Source organism: Cryptomeria japonica, chromosome 3 (genome assembly GCF_030272615.1).
Source record: "Cryptomeria japonica chromosome 3, Sugi_1.0, whole genome shotgun sequence".
Taxonomy (NCBI): domain Eukaryota; kingdom Viridiplantae; phylum Streptophyta; class Pinopsida; order Cupressales; family Cupressaceae; genus Cryptomeria; species Cryptomeria japonica.
The window spans coordinates 303,581,028-303,603,902 of record NC_081407.1 but is presented as its reverse complement, the minus strand read 5'-3'; the positions used below and the strand labels follow the sequence as shown (position 1 = coordinate 303,603,902).

The 22,875-nt window shown below is 31.3% G+C and overlaps 2 protein-coding genes across 2 annotated transcripts; both read right to left on the bottom strand.

Annotated features, from left to right (window-relative positions):
• Window positions 1-238: 238 nt before the first annotated feature.
• Window positions 239-571, bottom strand: LOC131034330 (uncharacterized). Its single transcript, XM_057965807.2, has one exon. The coding sequence runs from the start codon at window positions 569-571 to the stop codon at window positions 239-241; it is 333 nt and encodes a 110-aa protein (XP_057821790.2).
• A 19,799-nt stretch (window positions 572-20,370) lies between these two features.
• LOC131874110 (uncharacterized) lies at window positions 20,371-20,880 on the bottom strand. Its single transcript, XM_059217352.1, has one exon. The coding sequence runs from the start codon at window positions 20,878-20,880 to the stop codon at window positions 20,371-20,373; it is 510 nt and encodes a 169-aa protein (XP_059073335.1).
• Between the last annotated feature and the right edge of the window lie 1,995 nt (window positions 20,881-22,875).

Below are 22,875 nucleotides of genomic sequence, written 5' to 3'. Positions count from 1 at the left end.
TTTAATTTTTACAAATAAGACTGCAGCTGCTTTGCAGTAGTTTCTTGCGGAATTTTTTTCATAAAATAGTCATTTACGAAAATTTTCCTTCAAGGATGGTTTCATTCTAGAAAAATACATTTCCTCTGATCATCCTAATTAATTTACATGACATCATCTACCATCTTTCTTCATCACAGTCACTTTTCTCTTGTGGCAAGGGATCATCAGGCAAGATTTTGCAGTACATGTCATCTCTCTATCTGCTGCTAATTATCTGTTTAATAGCAGAATTAGCCTTAAATACCATTGCAGCCATATCTGAAACTGAAAGAACATATTGCAATTTACATAAAGGAAGCAAAAAATAAAGGTCTCCTAACTCCAATTCCTCCTCAGAATTAACAGATACCATGAATTTATCAATGTGCAGGCAATCCCAATGGCAAAGAAAATACCCAGAATTGTGTCCAATGATGTCGCCTGCTTTGATGGGTTCCCTGAATTCCTTCATAATGCCATTGAAAAACATGACTTTGGCCGTTTGCATGAATTGGGTTTGTGGAGAAGGCATGGATTTGCAGTTGCCCATTATGGCTTTAACCAGAAATGCCTAAATTAATGCCTGTTTATATATACAATGTGTATATGTAGATTCTTTTGGTTTTGGTGATAAACGTCTGACGTGTAATCATCTTATATTTTAAAAGCTTAGAAATTGTCTAAAGTCAAGAACTCCATGCCCAACCAGAGGTCCAGAAAGTTTAACTTATGATTTGTTCGCTGAGTTTGCTGACTGTGTTTCAACTTTCATATATCTGTCTTACATGACAAGTACAATGCACTTGATATAATTATTCCGAACCGCCCAATGTTTTCTTGGTTTACAATGTCGTTGTAAATGGACGCATCTATTCTGGTTTCAAAATTGTAGTACGGACACGCGTGTTAGTCACGCGTTTTACATCGTCGATTTTGCAATAAACAATTGTGATTGACTAACATGTCGCTATCACGCTGTACGAAAGGTCTGTTTTGGAGTGAGAATAGCTTCAGCCGGGCCCTGTTTTAAGGATTTTTTTATTTGAATGTTTATAATATATAATTTGTTAGTTTGTAAAGATTTAAACAAAAGAAAACAGTCACTATTCAAGAAAATTATAAGTTTGAAATTGATGGTTTGGAACTGGATAAGATTGCTCCTTGCTTAGGAGAACCTTATACAAATGAAATGAATTATAAAAAGGTCGTCTTATTATAATAGATAAGGCTGCAAAGTTCTATCAAATTGTGGCAAGATAGTTTTGTTATTTGATAGTAAATATTTATTTTTTGATTAATATAATGTGGGTAAGGGTCTGTTTTTCAAGGGAACAGAGGCGAGAGTAATCTCTTGGGGTGTGGGTAAGGACCTGTACATTACAAACCAACTCCTCAAGCCAACTCTACGAAATGTTTAAGGAAAATAAATATAAAAATATTAATAAATAAATAGCTTGAGTATAAGAATATGTATTTGATTAATTTGAAATAGTAGTAAAATAATAAAATTAAATATCCACTTTAGTGTTAGAGAAGAGGAGGTTGATTTAACTAGAAAATTGTTTTTCATTAAAGGGTCAAGCAAGTTTTGAAGGGACCTGAAACCCTATGTACAAAAAGTTGTCATCAAAAAACCATTAGCAAACCGTCCAGAAATGGGCAGCCAGCCCACACAAAATAAAACAATACAAAAACAAGAAATAACAACAAACTAAAAATCTTTAAAGCTTCGGCTGCCTCCACTTCAAGCTAGGAAAGGTTCTTGGAAAGCTTCTTCATGTCTTTCACATCTTGCACAACTTGATCCACCATCTTCTTACTACTTGCTCTAGTACAAGTGCAAGGGCCTCTTCCCTCCTCCTGTGTTACCTGTTTACCTTTCTCAATAGCATCAATATCGATGAAGAAATATTTTTCCTCATGTGCCCTCTAAAATTTCCCAGTCATAACTATAATGCTCTCTACACTGGACTTGATGACCTTGTAGCTAAAATTGACTAGCTTTATTAGATTATCATTAATATTTTTGTAGTTCGTTTCAAGCCTCATAATCCTATCATCAAAATCCTCCTTCATGTGTTCAATGTCCTTCACTGTTTTTTTCAAGGAGGCCACCATATTGCTACCTTCCTTTTCCAACCAATTTGGATTTGGGTCCTTTAGGTTTTCCAAATTATTCTTGATCCCACGAATAGCAACATTGATCTCATTAATCTCATAAAAGAAATACTTTTGCATTCTGAAATTGTCAACAACTGCATTCCTAGCCACAACAAGAAGATCCAAGGTATGCTCTTTTTCTAAGTTTAAAATTGGGGAGTCATGGTTCAATAACTAGAAGATTGTTAAATTCAATAACTAAAATTGGATTTGAGATAGATAGACTAAGAAGATCATAATTTTATGAGATATGAAATTGTCTATGACCCCAGGTCAAATCTACACCTATAATTTTGACCTAGACACAACCTAATATTTGTGTGTTTGACCTTCTAGTGTTGTCTTAAACCTAGGGTTTTCAAATCTTTGGTACTTGGAATGAAATTTTGCATTTACTTGCACCTACCAAGAGAAGACAAGTAGTATTAATGAAAACCTTCAGAGCTTGTTAAACTAGGGTGTGGAAGTGTACTAACAGTCTAACATGAACCACCTTATGTGTTGGTCATATTTTATGATAAAAATTGGAATACACAAGCTAAGAAATGTATGGAATGAATGTGTAAATGGTTAACTATGCATTTTTATAGTGTTAAGTGTTTTCAAAATTGATGTGATGAAGTGTTTAAGTGATCCCTCATGAAAATTAGGATTTTCATATTTGTTCATGTGTAGAATAATGTAGTCGATATGTTAATACAAAAGACCAAATAGTGGCTAATGAGTGATCATATGGACATATAGATTGAAGTTGGTGTTCGAATTTGATGGACAATACAATGACCTAAGACGAATTTCCTTTTAAAAAATATCCTAGGTGCATAATTTGAACGTTTGGGTGTGAGTACAAATTAATAATTGGAACTAGGTCAATCTAGGGCCACAAAAAAAAAATTAAAATGGAGAAAGTGGATCAAATTCATATATATGGCCTTAAATTGGGTCAAGGTTCGACATATGATTTTCAACCTAGCAAAGGAAAGGTTGTTCTAGGATCTAGGAATGTTCTAAGAGGGGACGAATGTTGTTTATGAATGTAAATCTAAATCTACGGTTATCGGGAGCACCAAATAATGTACTCATGATATAGGTTCCAATTAAGGACTATCCAAACACAACTAGAAAATATTCAAACACAAACCAAAACTTAATGAAATAGTAAATAATAGAATTGGTCTGTATTGATTCACTATCATAAAATAAATTGCATTCTACTATAGTGAGCTAACAACATGAGGCGTCAACCTTCAAGACATATTGACAAAAATATGTGCAATGTATAAGATTTTTTAATGATATTACAATGTTACTCAATGTGTTATCAAACAAGTAGATATGATGATGACACAGCCAATCTTCCAAAGATATGTACTAATACTAACTAGATTCAAATGATCATGAGTGATGCCTATAATCCTTATTTTGTGTCTTTTTGTCCTTCTTCCTATAGTCCTATCCATTTTGAGAACATGCATGTGCTCATGAATGCTCACCTGTCTACTCAAGGGGGCACACCACTACCTCCTTGTTATCTTTATTCATCCTACTAGTGACTGGAGCATCATGCCACTTGTCCTTATCCTTTTCTATCCACTATATTATTTTCTTCTTTGATATAACACAACTCCATACAATCATGACTTCACATCAACAAAGGGAAAAATGTAGATGACTAAATTTTTCATACCTGCCCACACTTGACTTTACCCTAGCCAATTAAATAAATTTCTCCTTTATGTTTATCCTTCACCCTTAATTAAATAAATTTTTATTTATTTAATTAAGTCTATACCTTTATACCCCAAATCTTCCAACTAAATCAATTAATTGATTTAGGCTAAGTAATTTTTCATTACTATTTCTACTAATATTTGATTCCACCTTACTCTCAATCCTTATCCACTCAATCATATCCATTGAATCCATCTATATGGATCAAGTTCTAAACTAGTCATCATGTGACAAGTGTCCCTACATCCTCATGTTTACACATGTGCGAGTATGCAAAATATACTTCATAGTCATCCTACCTCTTACACATATCATAAGTTAGCCACCCTATCTTTCTCACTTGTCCCTTTCATGAGCCTCCCTATGTGTGTTATCACACATGTGTGAGAAAATCTAGTTCTTACACATATTCAACACATGTCATTCTCATGGCTCCACCTGGTAACACATGTCACAAAATCAAGCCCTCAATACACACCATCACTCTAATTAAATCCTATCCATTCATTAACCATTGCATCTTAGCCCTTTTCTTCATATAAAATATGTAAATTGAGCCCTTTTCTCTCATTTTGATAATTCATCTTCTTCATATCCTTATATTTCAATTTCTTCTATCAATCCTCATCCTCACATCATGTTGTTGGTATAAACAACCACATCCTCCTCAAAATACAACATCAAAATGAGAAAATCAAGTGGAGAAAGGTGTCTCTACTTCAACTCAATCCATGAGATGAGAAGGTAAAAGGAAAGGTAATTGTGTATTTTATTTATCTTATGGTTTTTTAGGTTCTACATATGTGCATTCAGTTACCCCATCATTGACTACATTCTTATTTTTGCAAAATAATTTTGGTTTTGATATTTGGAGTAGAGTTTAATCATTACTTTATAAATGATGGCCTTCTTAATTTGAAATATAGTCTTAATGATTTTATCAAAGGTGGAAATACAGTTTATTTGTAGGAAGAATTGCATGACAATTATGGATTCAGGCTAGTGATGAAAATGTGTAGTAGTTGCATTTCTACGATTGGCCAAGGGAATCAACTTGCTAGAGCTCTCCACTATTGAAGGAAGGATGAGAATATTTTACTTAATTATTGTTTAGTATTGCATAGGTATATCATTGTTAGTTCATTCTTGAAATCGACCTGAAGTTGTTGTTGCTCCCTTGTTTCTATAAAAGGGAATTCATGGTCATTTGCAAAGGGTTCTGAAACTTTGTAGTGACTTTTGCATGGAAAATCACACAGAATGGTGTATTGAATGAATTGTATCATATGGCTATATTTTGAAAGAATTAATGAAAATCTAATTTCTCAACATGTCTAAATAAACATATTTGTATCAATAAACACATTATGGTCTTTTATTACATGCTATTTTAAATATGGAAATAGAAAGTTGAAAAATACAATTACAAATCAATATTAAATTCCAATTGCAAAAAGTTGGCAGACTCATAAAATATCATCAAGTTATCAACCATAATAATATGCTTTTGTAATATGAATGGTGAGGTACAGACTTACAGTAATAAGATTAATAAATACCAATCTCTTACAGTTGTCATTCATCCTCATAAAATTCAAAGCTTTCTTGATTCGTGTCTATGTTTTTTTCACTCTAAGTCTACATACCTTCATTGAACAACATCTCAATGCTACCAGTAGGTCCAGTACATGAGTCAATAGTCCCACTGGCACTTTGGTTTGAAGTGTTACCCAAACCTCTTCTTTCGCATTTGGACCTCCAGATTTTCAATGCCCTATCATAAGGAAAAGTGTGGACATCATACCTAGATCTATAGAGCCTCAAGCAATTTTCCAAATTTTTGTCTAGTTTGTTTCATAGCTTTGATTTTAGGAACCCTAAAGCACTAAAAACTCTCTCATCTTCCACCGAACCCAATATCATGGTAAGACACAAATCAGCAAGCTTCAAATATTTTGGTATTCAATCACGCAACACTATGTTCCCAGCTATATATTTCCAAAGCCTTGTTAGTGATCCCTCTTCGCAGGGGTTCTCCATTCTGTCATATTGTTCCCTCATAGTGTATGCAAAACGAGATGATTGCTCTCTAAGATGAGTTTTGTCTAATATTCCATTTATAGTTACTCCATTCAATTCTCTAGATATGCAAAATTGTTTTATCAAAGTCAGTAGCTTACTTCGAAAATCAGCAGCACTGTTGAGGCTCCAATATTGAGGAAACACAATAGACGTGGCTTTGAGTAGGTTGTTAGGAGGGAATCTACTTCTAATATGTGAGGAAAGATCATAGGCAATTTTCTTCACAGTAGTTACAGAGTCAAATCTTGTCGAAATCTTCCCTTGTAACTCTTGCTAGTTGCTTCCTGGGGCGCTTTCTTGGTTCCTCAGGGTCAACCATGGCATAGAAATGCATTGGTATCTCAACTCCCCGTACATTGGCACATACTTCCCCGTTTGCACCGATTTGTAAAAAGTTATCAAGATTGTTCAAATTTGTGAGTGTCTACCACTTAACAAATTTCTCATCAGATAGTGTTGGTTGATTTCGATAGAGATTGTCGAAGGCCATGCATGTCATCTTACGCAACGTAGCATATTCTACAATATATAGAGCTCTTTTTTGGGTAGCTTTCATAATATTCCTCATTTCCTCTAGCATGGGCAGAAGAGATGTTAAAGTGAAGAGTGTCTCTAGATTACTTAACCTTTGAAGAAGGTCAGGAAATTTCGGTTGCTTTGATTCGTCACGAGTTGTGTGAAATAGTCCAATCAAGGATGGATATTCTGAAAAAAATTGATGCGTTGGACCATCCAAAGAGATCCATCTGGTATCATTATCCTTGAGAAGCTTGTTCCCATCAATTATTTCATCAGCAAAGTGTTGAAATTCCATAAATCGCTTGGAACTTCGACAAAAGTGTGCGTAGAGCTCTCTGATTAAAATTTCATTTTTTTTAACTGAAGCATACTTGCTCACAATTCCACAAGCTAGATTCGTTCTATGAGCCATGCCGTGAATTGCAGTAATGTACGATGCAAAAGAAGTTTCAATCTTTGTACAAAAATCGTTCATGTGACCTTGCATTACTGAAGCTCCATCTACTCCAACACACACCAATTTTTTGGCAACCGTCATGTCATCCATACCTCCATATTCAATTAAACATCTCTTTACTAGTCGAAATAAATTTTCCATTGTCGCACTATCCTTCATTTTAGCAACAGATAGTAGATGTTGAGTCTTGTTGCAAATTTGAAAGATCCTGAACATCAAAAAACTGATCCTCAAATACAATATCATTTTACCCATCTCTTTTATAAAAACAATATGTAAAACATTTATTCATTTATAAAAATTAAATATAACTATATATTGGTACATACAAATTTGATCATTAATCTCAGAAGGCAATCCTGTGACTCTAGTATCCACTGATTTTTCATTTTATAAAAGAATATTACAACAAATTATAGAACATTTAATTTGTACAAATAAGCTATGCAGTCTAAAACAGAGATTTGCAGTAGTTTTTTACAGAAGTTTTTTCATAAAATTTTCAATTTTTACATTCATTCATGAAATGTTTCCTTCAAGGATGGTTTCAAGTCTAACCCTAGATACATTTCTAGAAAAACACATTTCCTCTGATCCTCCTGATTTACATGACATTATCTCCCACCTTTCTTCATCACAGTCAGCCTTCTCTTGTGGTAAGGGATATGGCAAGATTTTACAGTACATATTATCTCTCTCTTTGCTGCTAATTATCTGTTTACTGGCAGAATTAGCCTTAAACACCATTGCAGCCATGTCTGAAGCTGAAAGAACATATTGCAATTTAGACAAAGGAAGCAAAAAATAAAGCTCTCCTAACTCCAATTCCTCCTTAGAATTAACGGACACCATAGATCTATCAATGTACAAGGAATCCCAATGGCACAGAAAATAGCCAGGATTTTGTTCAATAATTTCGCCTGCTTTGATGGGTTCGCTGAATTCCTTCATAACGCCATTGAAAAATATGACTTTGGCCGTTTGCATGAATTGGGTTTGGGAAGAAGACATGGATGTGCAGTTGCCCATTATGGCTTTAACCGGGAATCCCTAGACTAATATTTGTCTACATATATACAATGTCTATATACTATATATATATACATAGATGTTTTTGATTTAGGAGATAAAACGTCTGACGTGGAATCATATATTTTACAAGCTGAGAAGTTGTCAAACAACAGGCTAAGATTTCAAGGTCAAACGACAGGCTTGTAAAGTTTATCTAAAGTTGACTCTGCTGAGTGTGTTTCACGTCTAAATTACCTGGATAAGTACAACTAGTTGGAGCTTTATTTTGCAAAGAATTTCAGCTTGTATATTCTCCGGTTTCTGTTGAGAGATGGATAATTAATAAATTTATCAGATCAAAGGAGTAGATTGAGAGTACATATTTAAATTTATTCTATCCATATTGCTGGTCATATCATTCTAGAGGGAGATCATACAACATAAGGAATGGTGTGAGCTTCGAAGAGCTTAGACACCTAGGGTTTGGAGCAGTTTGGGGTAGCAAATGAGGCACCTAGGAGTCTTTTATCCTTGGATGACATTATGAAGGAGCAGCAGTTAGGGTTTGCAGGGTGTTGGTACAATTTTAAAGCCCTAGTTTGTTGCTATCAGCTAATAATAGTCTTATTTTGCAACAACAAAAAATGGTATGTTTGTAATTTCATTGATGTAATTTAGTTGATGTAATTTAGTCATATATTGTTGTCCAAATTCTATTTTAAATCTAAAAGTTTTTTTTAGTTGTGAATATTTCAAATATTAAACTTTTGGATGTTATTTTCTTTAAACTTTATTTTAAGTATTATATATTGCATTATCTCTTTGGGCATTGTAGTTTATCGTCAAAAACTCCATATCAATCACATATTAAACAAACATAAATTAGAGAAGTTAAAAAAAAGTAGGGTGCAAATTACATGTTAGCCAACAAAAAGATGAAGTTGATTAACTAAAAGATGAGGTCGATTAACTAAAAATTGAAGTAAACCAATAGAAAACACTACCAAGTAGTCAATTTTTTATGCCAACAAATAAAAAATAATGTCAATGGACGAAGGTTGGATGACATTAGTTGTCGAGAAAGTGACATCAATAACTAAAATAGTCATTACATCAATAGCAATTATCTAGAGGGTGATATCAACTATATAGAACATAACATCAACATGTAATATTCTAGTGTGATAATTGAACATTCATTCAACACAAAAAAAATTCTTTTGGCATTAGCAATGTCAGATTGCATTTACAAGACTAATAACAATTATGATGAATGCTACAGGTAACCACTAGTAGTTATTATGAGGTTTACTACAAACTATGGGAAGTCGTTCCAATACTAACAGACTCAAAAATATGTTTGTATAGCTTTGTGCAATGCACTATATGATGTGCACAACAAGTTTTTATAAAATCTATATTCTTTAAATCTAACATGTTTTACATGGACCTATAGGTTTTGACACCTTTTGGATGCAATGGTGAGGTCTATTTTGCACCAATGTGCCTTGAAATTTGTGTTATCTATAAAATGTGTTAGTGAAACCCTTTGCCATAAATTAGCTTCTCAAACTCTAATTTTGACAAATAAAAGTTAAGCTTCTCAAGCCTCTACATGTAATGGAATTATAATGTCTAAATAGTTACAATTTACACCCAAAGTATAAAAAATATATATATTTATAAACAAGATTAAAAAGCTCTGATGAATCTCTCAAAATGATAAATCTCCTAGCATTGTGGCTCTAATACTATGCTAGAATAAACAAAATAAATGTTAACCCAACATCTAGTGTAAGGAATATATACAATAAAATTGTAAATAAAAATGATCAAAGATCGAAATATCATCATACAATTGGTTTTGAAAAATACAAATGCTTAAGAGACACAATACTACAATACCAAAGATAGTATAAATAAGAGCCCACAATAGTATTAACAAATATAATCAATGGAAGGAACAAGCTATAATATACAGCCTCATAATTTCCAAATCTAATGAAGATGAGAAGGTAGAAAAATAAAAAAATAAGGGATTGTTGTATAAGTATTTTAATTTGAGAGGAAAAGGAACCATAGAATCTCATGGAAAAAATACAATATGTGTGAGCTCGTTATCCTATTCTACTAACTAAAAAAATTAACCTAAATAAACTTAATTACTGGGTGAATAACACATTTAGAATATAATATATTCCAAATGAATAAAATATCATACCAATAACAAGTTTTTATAAATATTTCTATGTTCATGATATTATTTTCCATATTTTTATTGAAGGCTTTTGTTTGGTAGAAGGAACTTTGAATGAAGGTCTTGGTAAAGTCATATGACTACTATGTCCACTAGACCTCTAAAAAAAAATGAATTGAGGTTATATCTTAAGGTTGTCTTCAAGTGATTTTTTTTTAAGTAATGTCATTTTTATAGATGATGATGATGTTGCATAGCTTTTGATTCAAGGTTCATCAAAAGGTGTTTCTTGGCACTTTATCTCTCTTCATTTCATATTTTTTTGTTAGATAAAAATTGCTCATTTTACAATATTTTCCATGATCAAACAAAGTTGACATAATGCACAAATATAACTCTTGAGTAAATTTTCCAAAAAAATACAATTTTAATATTTTCTAATCAACATAGTTTTTTAACTCAACATAAGATCTACGTTGAAAACATGAAAAAATAGCAAACAATAAGAACTTTTTTTAAAAAGATTTTGTTGTTACCTTATGAACTACTTTCATAGGTGGTTTGTAGCACATGAGACCACCTCATACTCCCATTCATTACTTTTGAATTTGTGACCTTTTCTGTAAAACATCTTCTTGCCTCAGAGGTGGCTTATAGCATATGAGACCACCTCATACTCCCACTTGTGTTGAAGGAGACATATAATTATGCTTCATTACAAGGTATACATATCCTACCTCTCATTACTTTTGAATTTATGACCTCTCTTTCAAGGGGACAAGTTTTTCAACAATAGACTAACTCAAGCTCTCAAACTACTAGATTTCAAAAGAACACGAAACAAAGTTTTTACAATAAAGAATTAAATCAGAAAAAGATCAACATTTATACAATAAAAACAACCAAATGAAAAAACTTTATATATTCTAAATGTGCTATTAAAATATTTTTAATATTAAAAAAAATATATTAATAAAAAAATGATTAAATGGTTAAGCAACAAGAATTATACTTTCAACAGAAGGTAGAGACAATTATAAGCTTGTTTGAATTTAAAAAACAAAAAAACAAACAAACAAACCTAACTGTTAAGAATTAGTCTCGAGGTAGAGACAATTATAAGCTTGTGTGACGTGGACTCCTATATGTTACAAGCTGAGAAGTTGTCTAGATGCTGAGAATCCATGTCAAACGACAGGATTGTAAAGTTTATCTGAAATTGACTTTGCTGAGTGTGTTTCACATGTCTATATTGCCTGGACAATGTACAACTATGGACACGGTCTGCAATTTATTCAATTATGCTGAACTAATCAATGTTTTTTGGTTTACTATCTTATTGCAGTAAATAAAATTGCTCTCTTGTTTTGACTAATTTATAGAAAACAATATATAAACATTTAAACTTTCCTCAAAATATAAAGAGACAAAATGCTTGTCATACATTTCGAAGACAAAAAAAAAAAAAAATTAATATCCATTATTAGATAAATAGAAAAATATGAAGACAAAATATCTTTTCACCCCCCCCAACTAGTATCATTTTACCCTCATATTAAAGATGTGAGCAAGCATATCAGAGATATGATTAGAAGAAGAAAAAAAATAACGCAACTCCAAAGAAATATTTAGAGACGACATATAAAGTAATTATTAAAAACCAGTATTATGCTATTCAAAAAAGGAAGCTAAATATGAATGTCAAGTACTTGAACCCTAAAAATTATATTCAATAGACATCTTAGCTGTTGGATACACTTCAAATTATATTCAATGTGCTTGTAGATATAGTCCATGCTCTCTCCTTTATATCCTGCTGGTCGGCTGAAAATTATTAACAAAAGCATCTCAAGTGTCGATAACGCATGGGATTTAGATTAAACAGATTTAGATGATTAAACAGATATTTTAATCTTTGTTATATCATCATTGAAATTATCTTATTTCACCCTGATTCATAAACATTATTTTGTTTATTTTTCATTGCTCATCAACTTATAATCCACAAAAAGAGAGAGTATGAAAAAAGAAGATGGCCAAAGTTGAGATAAAACATCCAACTTACCCACCACCAAAACACAACGCATATTAAAAATAAAATGTCCAGACAAACTATATAAATTCAAATGTAGATGAATGCTTTCTTCTTCGTTTTTATCGGGCATGTACGGTACAATGATAGGTCATTTGTTAGATTGGGATACAAAAAAGTGGAGTTTATTTTTAGTGGAAGTCTCTCACAGAAGAAAATTTTGACAAGAATGGTATTCATTTCGTTAAAAAAAAAAAATGTATTCATTCAAGAATGGCTATCTAAATTTAAACTCCTATACATATAAAACAAGTAGCTTTAATAATTTGAGATCTGAAATCAAGGTGGTTATCCATGTAGGAGGGTTTCCATCTATCGTTTCATGTATTATATGGAAAAACTTAAATCTCATACAGTAAGCTTATATTTTTAGACTTAAAAATGCTAAAGACTCAAAGTTGACTGACATTTTTTAGGCTTAATATATTGCTTAATGCATCTTGTCACACTAAGAATACACTTCTAGGCTTAAAACACTTAGAGTTGACTAACATCCTCTAAGCTTAATATATTGCTTAGTGTGTGTGGTTTAAGGTTGGTCGTACTCTGCCACCCCTATCTTTGATGAATGTGCTCGTTTCTTTTGTATCTACTTGTTTGTTGTTTGAGTTGTGTCGTCGTTTTTGTGTGTTGACTTGCTTGCTTGTGTCTTTTTAGCTTTTTTATTTTATTTGTTTTTTAATTTTTTAATTTTTAATTTTTAAAGTTGTGGTTGGTTGTCCTATACTTCTTGGTAGGGTTGATTGAGGGCTTGCGCAGATGTGCTGACCAGTTGGGTGAGCCATGTGGACTCTAGGGCTCGAAAGGATAGAAAGGAGCATGCTGAGTTTAAAGAAGTTGTGCAAGAAGGAAGCGTTAAAATCAACAAAACATTCAAAGAAGTTCTACAAGAGAAAGAATTGGAAGAACTATGGGAAAAAGTTTCTTTCAATATGGGAGTCAGAGGAGATAGTGCAAGGCCCTTCGGAGGTCAAGGAGGAGGCAACAAGCAGTCCTAGGCTGAAGGAGGTAAGGACCCTACCAAGGGTACTAAGATTAAACCTTAGTGAAGATATGCTTGTTGCTATAAAGAAGAAAGAAAACGGACTTAAAAATATAGCTATTTTCTTTGCATGTTTAGATAACAATACTCTCCCTACTAGAAGGTTCTTTGATAATTAGTTGTATGTTGTTTAGGAAAAAAATCTTAGAATCTATATCACATTTTGTAGGATGATACAAAGAGGTTTATTTGTTATCTTTTTAAAAAAAACACTAATATGGATGGAAGGGTTTTGGAGTAAAAATATTGGAACATTGATAATTCACTCTTTAAAGTCATAGCTTGGTCGTCTAATGTCTCACAAAGTGAAATTATGTTCTGCTCCACTCTAAAGTGGATTGCTATTAAAAAAATTCTTGTCCAAATGTGGAAGTTTTTGCCTAAGTTTCTTAAACCAATAAGGAAACCCCTACAAGTTAAAGAATCGTGTACTACTCTAACTCATATGAATGCTTATATTTTGATCTCCTTTAATGAGGGAATTTAGATACTAGAAGTGACTGAATTCCATATGATGGACTAATTGCATAAATGTAGTATTCATGGACAAGTTTTGCTTCCACACATATACTTCTATATCATCCCTAATCAATCCACACCATAATTCACACATTTGCCCATCAATTTATATTAACCTCTTCACCAAAACACTCAACTAGGTCGGCCATAGATATAAGAAGCATAAATTATACAAAGTCAACTACCATGAGGATTGCGCTAAATGTGGTCTAAGTTGATTCAAACAAACCGTGGACACCAACACATCCTCCAAATTCAGCATCAAATGTAACGTGTAGATAAGCAATGAAGCAAGTTAATTAGTCGACCCAAAAACATTATTCAATGCAAATTACTCAATGTGGATCTTCACACGCCACAGTAAAACCCATAACAACACTTTAACTCAACCTCCAATGCATATCTAGACCAAAAGAGTATGATCCAAATAAGATAAACCAACTGAGTGAGCTAGAGACCAACACAACAGATAACATCAAATAACAAGTTAATATAACTTCACTTGTGGAGAAAACCAACACTTGATTTATGAACAAGAACACTACATGAGCAATATGAACGTTTCCTCCAAACCGTAACACTTGAACCAACATTGTGCAACAATGTGGAGCATTTTCTAGACCATTCCTAACAGATAGCCTCACTATCAGTAGAGTGCAACAACAAAATTCAACACGTGAACAACTGAGAACCTAAAAATGTAATAGTACAACATCCACAAAGCATAGACATTAAATCCAAAACCACAAGACATCAACTACAAATGCGAAGGAATGTGAAGCATTGTCCCATAAAAACTTTAAATACTCTTTCCTACATAGTTCAGTTTCCACTACTGTCACCTAAAACACCATAAACTCACTCAATATCACCACCAAACATAATAACAACATCTGAACACACATTTTTGGATCATGTATACCAATCAGATATAATGACAACCGCAACTATAATGACAACACAATTGAACATCTACAATTTCCTCTTCACATTTGTCATCAATACACTCGAGTGTGACACTAATGACAACACTAGCAATCTTCCACGACAACAAGTTTGACATCAATGACAACAAAAACTCATGTTTCCAACACTTTTAACTTGGTCTTATCAAATATAACTTTCAAAATCTATAATTTCATCACACTCAATTTAAATCTTCCTCTAGTTTATAACCATCTAATCAATCAATTCCTCAATATTTTAAATTCTAAGATAGCTAGCAATATCAATTCTAGGCATCCTACCAATTTCGGAGACAACTTTTGCTATTCCTTACCTAATCTATTTATGCTTCCCCTTGATCTCCATATCTTGTTTGATACATGATATATTTTACATTCTTTCGATGTTTTTGCCATCACTTACATCATTCCTATGTTTACATCCTATCTCTTTATATTCTTCTTTAACATCTAACCTTATCTTCATTGCAAGTTCACCACATTAATGATTTCTATTATCTTTCTAGAAAAAATCATAACACGAGCTGTCCTCTTTGTGGAGGCATATTGTCCTTATATTTAATGATAATTTTTATATAGAGAGCTTGTGATCTATTTTATGGGTTGGATATGTTGTTGGCACAAGTACTATTATGGTTATTTGATACTTTGGAGGTATGGATGATAACATGTATTAACATTTTTGTGGTTTTTGTTTCTGAAAATGTAGGTTTTATTTCTTAGTAGCAACTTAAGTATGATTCTTATGTACTTTGGATTGGTGCATCTTTACCTTGTATTGTTAATTTTCTTATATAAGTGGCATTTTGGAAGATGAGAGGAGTCTTGCTTTAGATGGTGCTCATATTGGAGGTTTACTGCAATCATCTTGATGGAGCGCAAGAGAATGTTGGAGATTCATGTAGTTTCATGGTTAGTAATGATAATGTGTTTCATTGATTGACCCATTTGAAATGTCTGAAATAAGTGAGAAAACGTTTAAAAAAATTAATTGGTACACACTACACAAGAAAAGAAATATTTCAAATATAAAATAAATATTTATGTGGTACATCTTTCAATATGTATTCAACCATAATAGTTGTTTAAAGTTCAAAATGGTTAAGTAATCTCACTGGATTGTGAACAAAATATATTAATTAAATTGATAGTTTCCTAATATGAACCAAGATCAAGAACAAAGTAAAAAATATATATCCAATATTGATGATCTATTCTCCCCATTGCAATTGTAGAAACATTATGCATCTCACTAATAGCTGCTAAATTAAGAGTCAACTCAATCCACTTTTCCAAACTAGTATAGGTGATTTATTAAATTGATGGATATTTTTGTAATGGAGGCACACAAAGAACATCCTAAAAAAATTTATTCCCCATACCAATGGATCCTTTTTCACACACCTAAATAGGAGTGTCATCACCCATCAAAATAGTTAGTGTAGAAATAATCTCTAAAGATGTGAATTCATCCTAAGATGAATCCATGTGGTAGGAAGAACCTAAACCAAGAATCCAAGTGGGTGGTGAAGATGAAATTATTACAGGGGCATTTACCTTTCCTTACCCCATATCATTATCCTTTTCCTTAATATAGTCCTCATGTGAACTCTATTTTACTAACCAAGAACATTAATACTATGTTTCTCTAGAATGTATGTCAAGTGACCAATCTATATCTTTAAACACTTATATTATAATAACTAGGTATTTTTTAATAAGTGCACTTGACCTTTTCTTTCTTAGAATTGTCACCTTTTAAAGAAAAGGTCCTAAAATTGATTTAGAAGCACCAAGACTTGGATTCTTTTTGTCTTTTTCTTTCTTATGTTTCTTATCCAAGGTATTGCATGATCCTTTTTTTCTTTTGTCTTGGTTAGAAATTATGGTGGCTAACATAGAGGATTTTCTAGTACCCATATGAATGAGCTTATCACATTCCCTAGTGAGAGAGGAAGCAAAGTCCTCTAGATATGGCATGGTGAACTATCACTCTTTATGACATGGTTCAAGTAGAAATAAAAACTAAATAGCATAAATCATGTCTATAGGGAATGTTGAGTATCAATTTCTCATCTTTATTTTGAATTTCACATGATTTTAACTATAATACAATGATTTTGACTTACTAAAGAAATCCCATATAATGAAAATTCTATGGGCTCAAACTAATGAAATTATTCTCTAGTTGATAAACCCTCATATGTAGAACCCCGGATGCCAAAAAAAGTGGCCAATGTGGTCCAAATATTGTTGGGAATATTAAAGGGTCCAATGTGAAAGAGAATATCAAGAGATATAGATAGACACAATAGTACCTCATCATATTTATCAAGCAATTTTACTTATTTGCATCATTGTAGGCTTATTTTTTATATCCATTATTATTTTGAATAACCTTTGGTTCCTTAATGAAATTTGTATTTTAGGTTTCCATTCAAAATAATGATGTGGAGTAAGAAAAGGTACTAAGTATTATGTCATATTATAGAAGCAATGAAATAAGAAACTTGATAAAAATATAGGATAACCTAACAAAACCCATCTATTACTAGTTGTTGAAATGAACCCCTAACTTAAAAGAATTGCTAGTTTACAATCAATGCAAGTATAATTTCACTAACTAGAAGTGTAATGTTGAATCAATTTTAATGTTTTAAAAATGCTGAAAATATTCTACAATAATGAAAGTACCATTATGAATTAGATTAAAAATCATGTACTTAAAAAAATTGTACCTAAAAAGGTGCCTATATACACCTAAACAAGGCCTCAAGAGATACCAAAACAAGAAGTGAGTAGTGTTGCCTCTAATAATTTGTAAATTATGCTTAACTATCCATCAAAATTAGATAATAATTTCACCAGTATAAAGAATATATAAATTTTTCTTAAATAATAAAATGTCTCAAAAAAGAAGCTTATATGGTTGAGAACCAAACCTTCAAAGTTTTAGTCTCAAATTGAAAATCTTATTGGAGAGGGGGCCAAGATTCCAAAGAATATACTAATTTTTCAACTTACTAAAAGATTATGTTAGATAATTAAAGGATGAGGTCAACTAATTAAAAGATGAAGTCAACTAATGGAAAAATACTACTGACTAGTCAATTTGTTGATGCCGACAAATAAAAAATGGTGTCAATAGATGAAGGTTGGATGATGACGTTAGTTGTCAAGAAAGTGATATCAATAACCAAAACAATAACATTAATAGCTAAGAAAATAAATCAATTCTAGCAATTTTTCTAGAGGGTTATGGATGAACATGACATCAACATGTAATATTCTACTATGGTAATGGAACATTCATTCAACCAAAAAAATATCCCTTTGCATTGGTAGTGACAAATTACATTTAGAATACCAATAGCAGTTATGATGATTGCTAGAGGTAACCACTAATTGTTATTATGAGGTTTACTACAAACTATGGGAAGTAGTTCTACTACTAGCAATCTTCAAAATATATTTGCTTGTACAAGTGTCACATGATGTGGAAAAACAAAATCTTTACTCTTTAAATCTAACCAATTTTATTTGGACCTATAGGTTCTAAGACATGTTCTAGATGCAATGGTGAGATTCATTTGTCACAAAATGCCTTGAAATTTGTATGATCTATAAAATTTGTAATTGAAAACCTCTGTGATAAAATAGTTTATCAAATTCTAATTCTGGTCAAATTAAAGTTAAAATTAAGTTTCTCAAGCCTCTACACACAATAGAATTAAAATGTCTGAAAAGTTACAAACACCCATTTTGTATAAAAACTAACATTTTAATAAACCTCAAATATTAGAATTTCTCCTATCAAACCATTAGGATTCTTTAAATCATCCAAAGACACAAGAGAAGAGCAGATTGAGTACGAGGAAAATATACATGCAAGGTTAAAAGGCTCCTATGAGTCTCTCAAATTGATAAAGTATAAGATATATTCTAGCATTGTGGCTCTAATACCATGTTAGAAAATATAAAATAAATATTAACCCAATACTATGTTAGAATATACAAAATAAATATTAACCCAATATCTAATATAAGGATTAGATATAATAAAATAATAAATAAAAATGATCAAAGATCAAAATACGAAAAAATTAGAAAAACATGTATGTGGTTTTTAATTTAAGGTCATTCATTTAAAGGTGTTTCTTGGTACTTTATCTCTCTCCATTTCATATGATTTTGTTAGATAAAATTTGCTTATTTTGTAATATTTTCTATGACCAAACAAAGTTTTCATAATGCATAAACGTAACCTTTAGAATATAGTTTCCAAAAAAAATTAACTTTTAATAATTTTTTATATTTTTTAATCAACATAGATTTTTTATCAAATGTAAGATCCATGTTGAACACATGAAAAAATAGCAAACAATGAGAATATTTTTTTTAAAAGATCTTATTGTTGCCTCATGAACTAGTTTCATAGGTGGCTTGTAGCACATGAGATCGCCTCATACTCTCATTTATGTTGAGGAAGACATATAATTAAGCTTTAATACAAGACATACATAACTCAACCTGTCAAATTAGCTAGATTCCAAAATTCCAAAAGAACACGAGACACAATTTTCACAACAAAAAATTAAATTAAAAAAAAATCAATATTTATACAATTAAAAATCTTTATATATTCTAAATATACTATTAAATATTTTTTAATATATTATTTTATAAATTATATTTAATTTAAATAAAGTAATAATAAAATATCAAAATATAAATTAAAAAAAAATTAAATTGTTAACCAACGGGGACTATACTTTCAACAGAAGGTAGAGACAATTATAAGCTTGTTTGAACCATAAAAAAAAAAGCACCTAACTATTAAGAATTAGTCCTCCATTATAATGTCATCCTATTTTTCCTATTTCTTCCTATGTTTTAATAAATATGATGTAATATATTCTTTTATACTAATAATCTTAAAACAGCATTGATTAAAAAATTAATTTGTATATTATAATTTCATATATATATTCAATCATTAATTTCAAAAAAAAAAAGTGTGGTTCTAATATCCATTGGTATTTTCACAATAGATTAATTATACAACATTTAATTTATAAAGGTTATCCATGTAATGCAGCCATTATAACAGCCACCAAGGTTCAAATCTCCACTGAGCAGCTATGCTGGCAACTCAGATTTAGTGAACTCGATGAATTTAACAGAAATAATGTTCAGCACCTTAAAGGTTGTGCTAGTGACCTCTGTCTATAGAGCACCCATATTGTACCATTGACCATGTTTGTTAATTAATTAATAATTAAATTTTAACAAATGCTTATTTATCAATTAATTATTAAAAATGGTTAATAGTACAATATGAGTGCTGCATAGACATTGCCGACTCGCAGATTTGAACAACAATAGTATTCAGCACCTTGAAGACTAGACTAGTGGACTCACAGATTTGAACAACCAACCACAAAAACAAAGAAATACAACATTTAATGCAAACAAAAAAGTACAGCATTTAATGCAGTCTTGAAACAGGCGCTGCAGCTGCTTTGCAGTACTTCCTAACATAAGCCTTTCATAAAATGTCATTTTTACAGTCATTCATGAAATGTTTCCTTCAAGGATGGTTTCAAGTCTAACCCTAGACACACTTCTAGAAAAACACATTTCCTCTGATCCTCCTGATTTACATGACATTATCTCCCACATTTCTTCATCACAGTCAACCTTCTCTAATGGCAACGGTTCAGGCGAGATTTTACAGTACATATTATCTCTCTCTTTGCTGCTAATTATCTGTTTACTGGCGGAATTAGCCTTAAACACCATTGCAGCCATGTCTGAAGCTGAAAGAACATATTGCAATTTACATAAAGGAAGCAAAAAATAAAGCTCTCCTAACTCCAATTCCTCCTTAGAATTTACAGACATCATAAATTTATCAATGTGCAGGGAATCCCAATGGCAGAGAAAATACCCAGAATACTGTTCAATGATTTCACCTGCTTTAATGGGTTTGTTGAATTCCTTCATAACACCATTAAAAAATATGACTTTGGCCGTTTGCATGAATTGGGTTTGGGAAGAAGACATGGATGTGCAGTTGCCCATTATGGCTTTAACCGAGAATCCCTAGACTAATATTTGTCTACATATATACAATGTGTATATACTATATATATAGAGATGGTTTTGATTTAGGTGATAAAACGTCTGACGTGGAATCATATATTTAAAGTTGTCAAACAACAGGCTAAGAATCCAAGTCAAACGTCAGGCTTGTAAAGTTTATCTGAAGTTGACTTTTCTGAGTGTGTTTCACGTGTCTATATATATTGCCTGGACAAGTACACTGTACAACTACGGACATGGTCTGCACTTTATTTAATTGTTATGAACCAATCAATGTTTTTTTTTTTACAATCTTTTTGTAATAAATTTTTATTTTATATGAAGGTTATTTTCATTTTTTGAGTAAAAATATATAATAAATTTGTGATTTTTTAAATCTTAAAATAGACATGAGAATTAAATGAAGTAATATCAAATTGTGATAAAAAGAGAATTTGGGTCTACCCAATCTGCTCACATATTCATGATGTAAATATTGAAATCAAATCTTTTTAAATCTTATAGCAAGTGAAGAGAGTGAGGATCATGGTATTAAACATTACGTAATACATTGTCTAATTCGTAGAAAAATACAAAAAATAAAATTAAAAGTAATTTTTTTATTAAATCTTTTTATGAAGATAATTTTCATTAAATCTTTTTATGAAGATCCATGTATAACAACAATAGTTTCATTTTACTTTCATATAAAGATGTGAGCAAGGATATGAGAGATATGAAATTAAAATCTTTGGAAGAATAAAAAAATAACCGTTCATTCTTTAACCTTCTAATTACTCAATTTAAATAAACAAAACAAAAAAATTAAAAGTCTATTAATAAATTATGCATACTAATAGCCGTCCTTTTTTAGCATTTTTGGACCATAATTGGCCCATTTGTGCAATTTTAAGTACATGGTTATAAGGACATCTTTAAGCAAGTTTCCGACAACACTTTGAAATGTGTACTTTTTAGATCTCACAATGTGCATCGTTACTACTCAAAAGCCAAAACAATAGTTATAAACATTTAAGTCACATGTAATAACAAGCAAAAATCAAAAATCAAAAAATCAAAATTTAATTAATTAATAATTATAAAAATCAGTATTATGCTATTCAAAAAAGGAGGCTAAATGAATGTTAAGTTTAACCCCAAAACTTATATTCAATGTACAAGGGATGGTCGGCTGAAAATTATAAAAAAGAATCCATCATCTCAAGTGTCACATACAATATAACCACATGGTATTTAGATGATATTTTAATATTTGATATTATCTTATTCCCCCTGATTCATTGTTCATCAACGTATAATCCACACAAAGAGATAGAGCATCCAACGCACCCCACACCAAACCACATTAAATTAAAAACAAAAATAATAATATTCGTGGTCTACAGATGTCCAAACTTGACTTAAATGAAAACATCCAAATTCAAATGTAGATGAATGGTTTTTTTTTTTTATTAATTAACCATGTTCACTATACATAAAAAGTGGAGTTTATTCTTAGTGGAAGTTTCAAATTGAAGGAAATCTTGACGAGAATTATATTCATTTTGTTAAAAAATATCTATTTATTTAGGAACTTGTACTTTTAAAATAAACTTCTATATATGTGGAATTAGTGGTCTTAAACGGGTATTTATTATGAATGCGTACCTATTTGTTTTATATATATACATTTGTTTTGATTAAGTACGCAAGGAGAGGGCATTGATCCCTTACATCAGCAGAACATAAACCAAGATAGGAACAACAAACAACAAACTACTTCCCAAAAGCAACCTTGAACAACAACCCCACTAATAAAAGACTATCCATAGTCCACGTCGAAAAGAGCATAATCCAAATTATAAACCAACAATAGCATATCAAAATAACATAACAAAGGCCATATAGGCCAGTAGTCTTAAAGAGAGCATATAAAACTAAACAAAATAAGTCTAAGCAACATAAAAAGGTGAAACAACAGCATTAGTTTGTAGG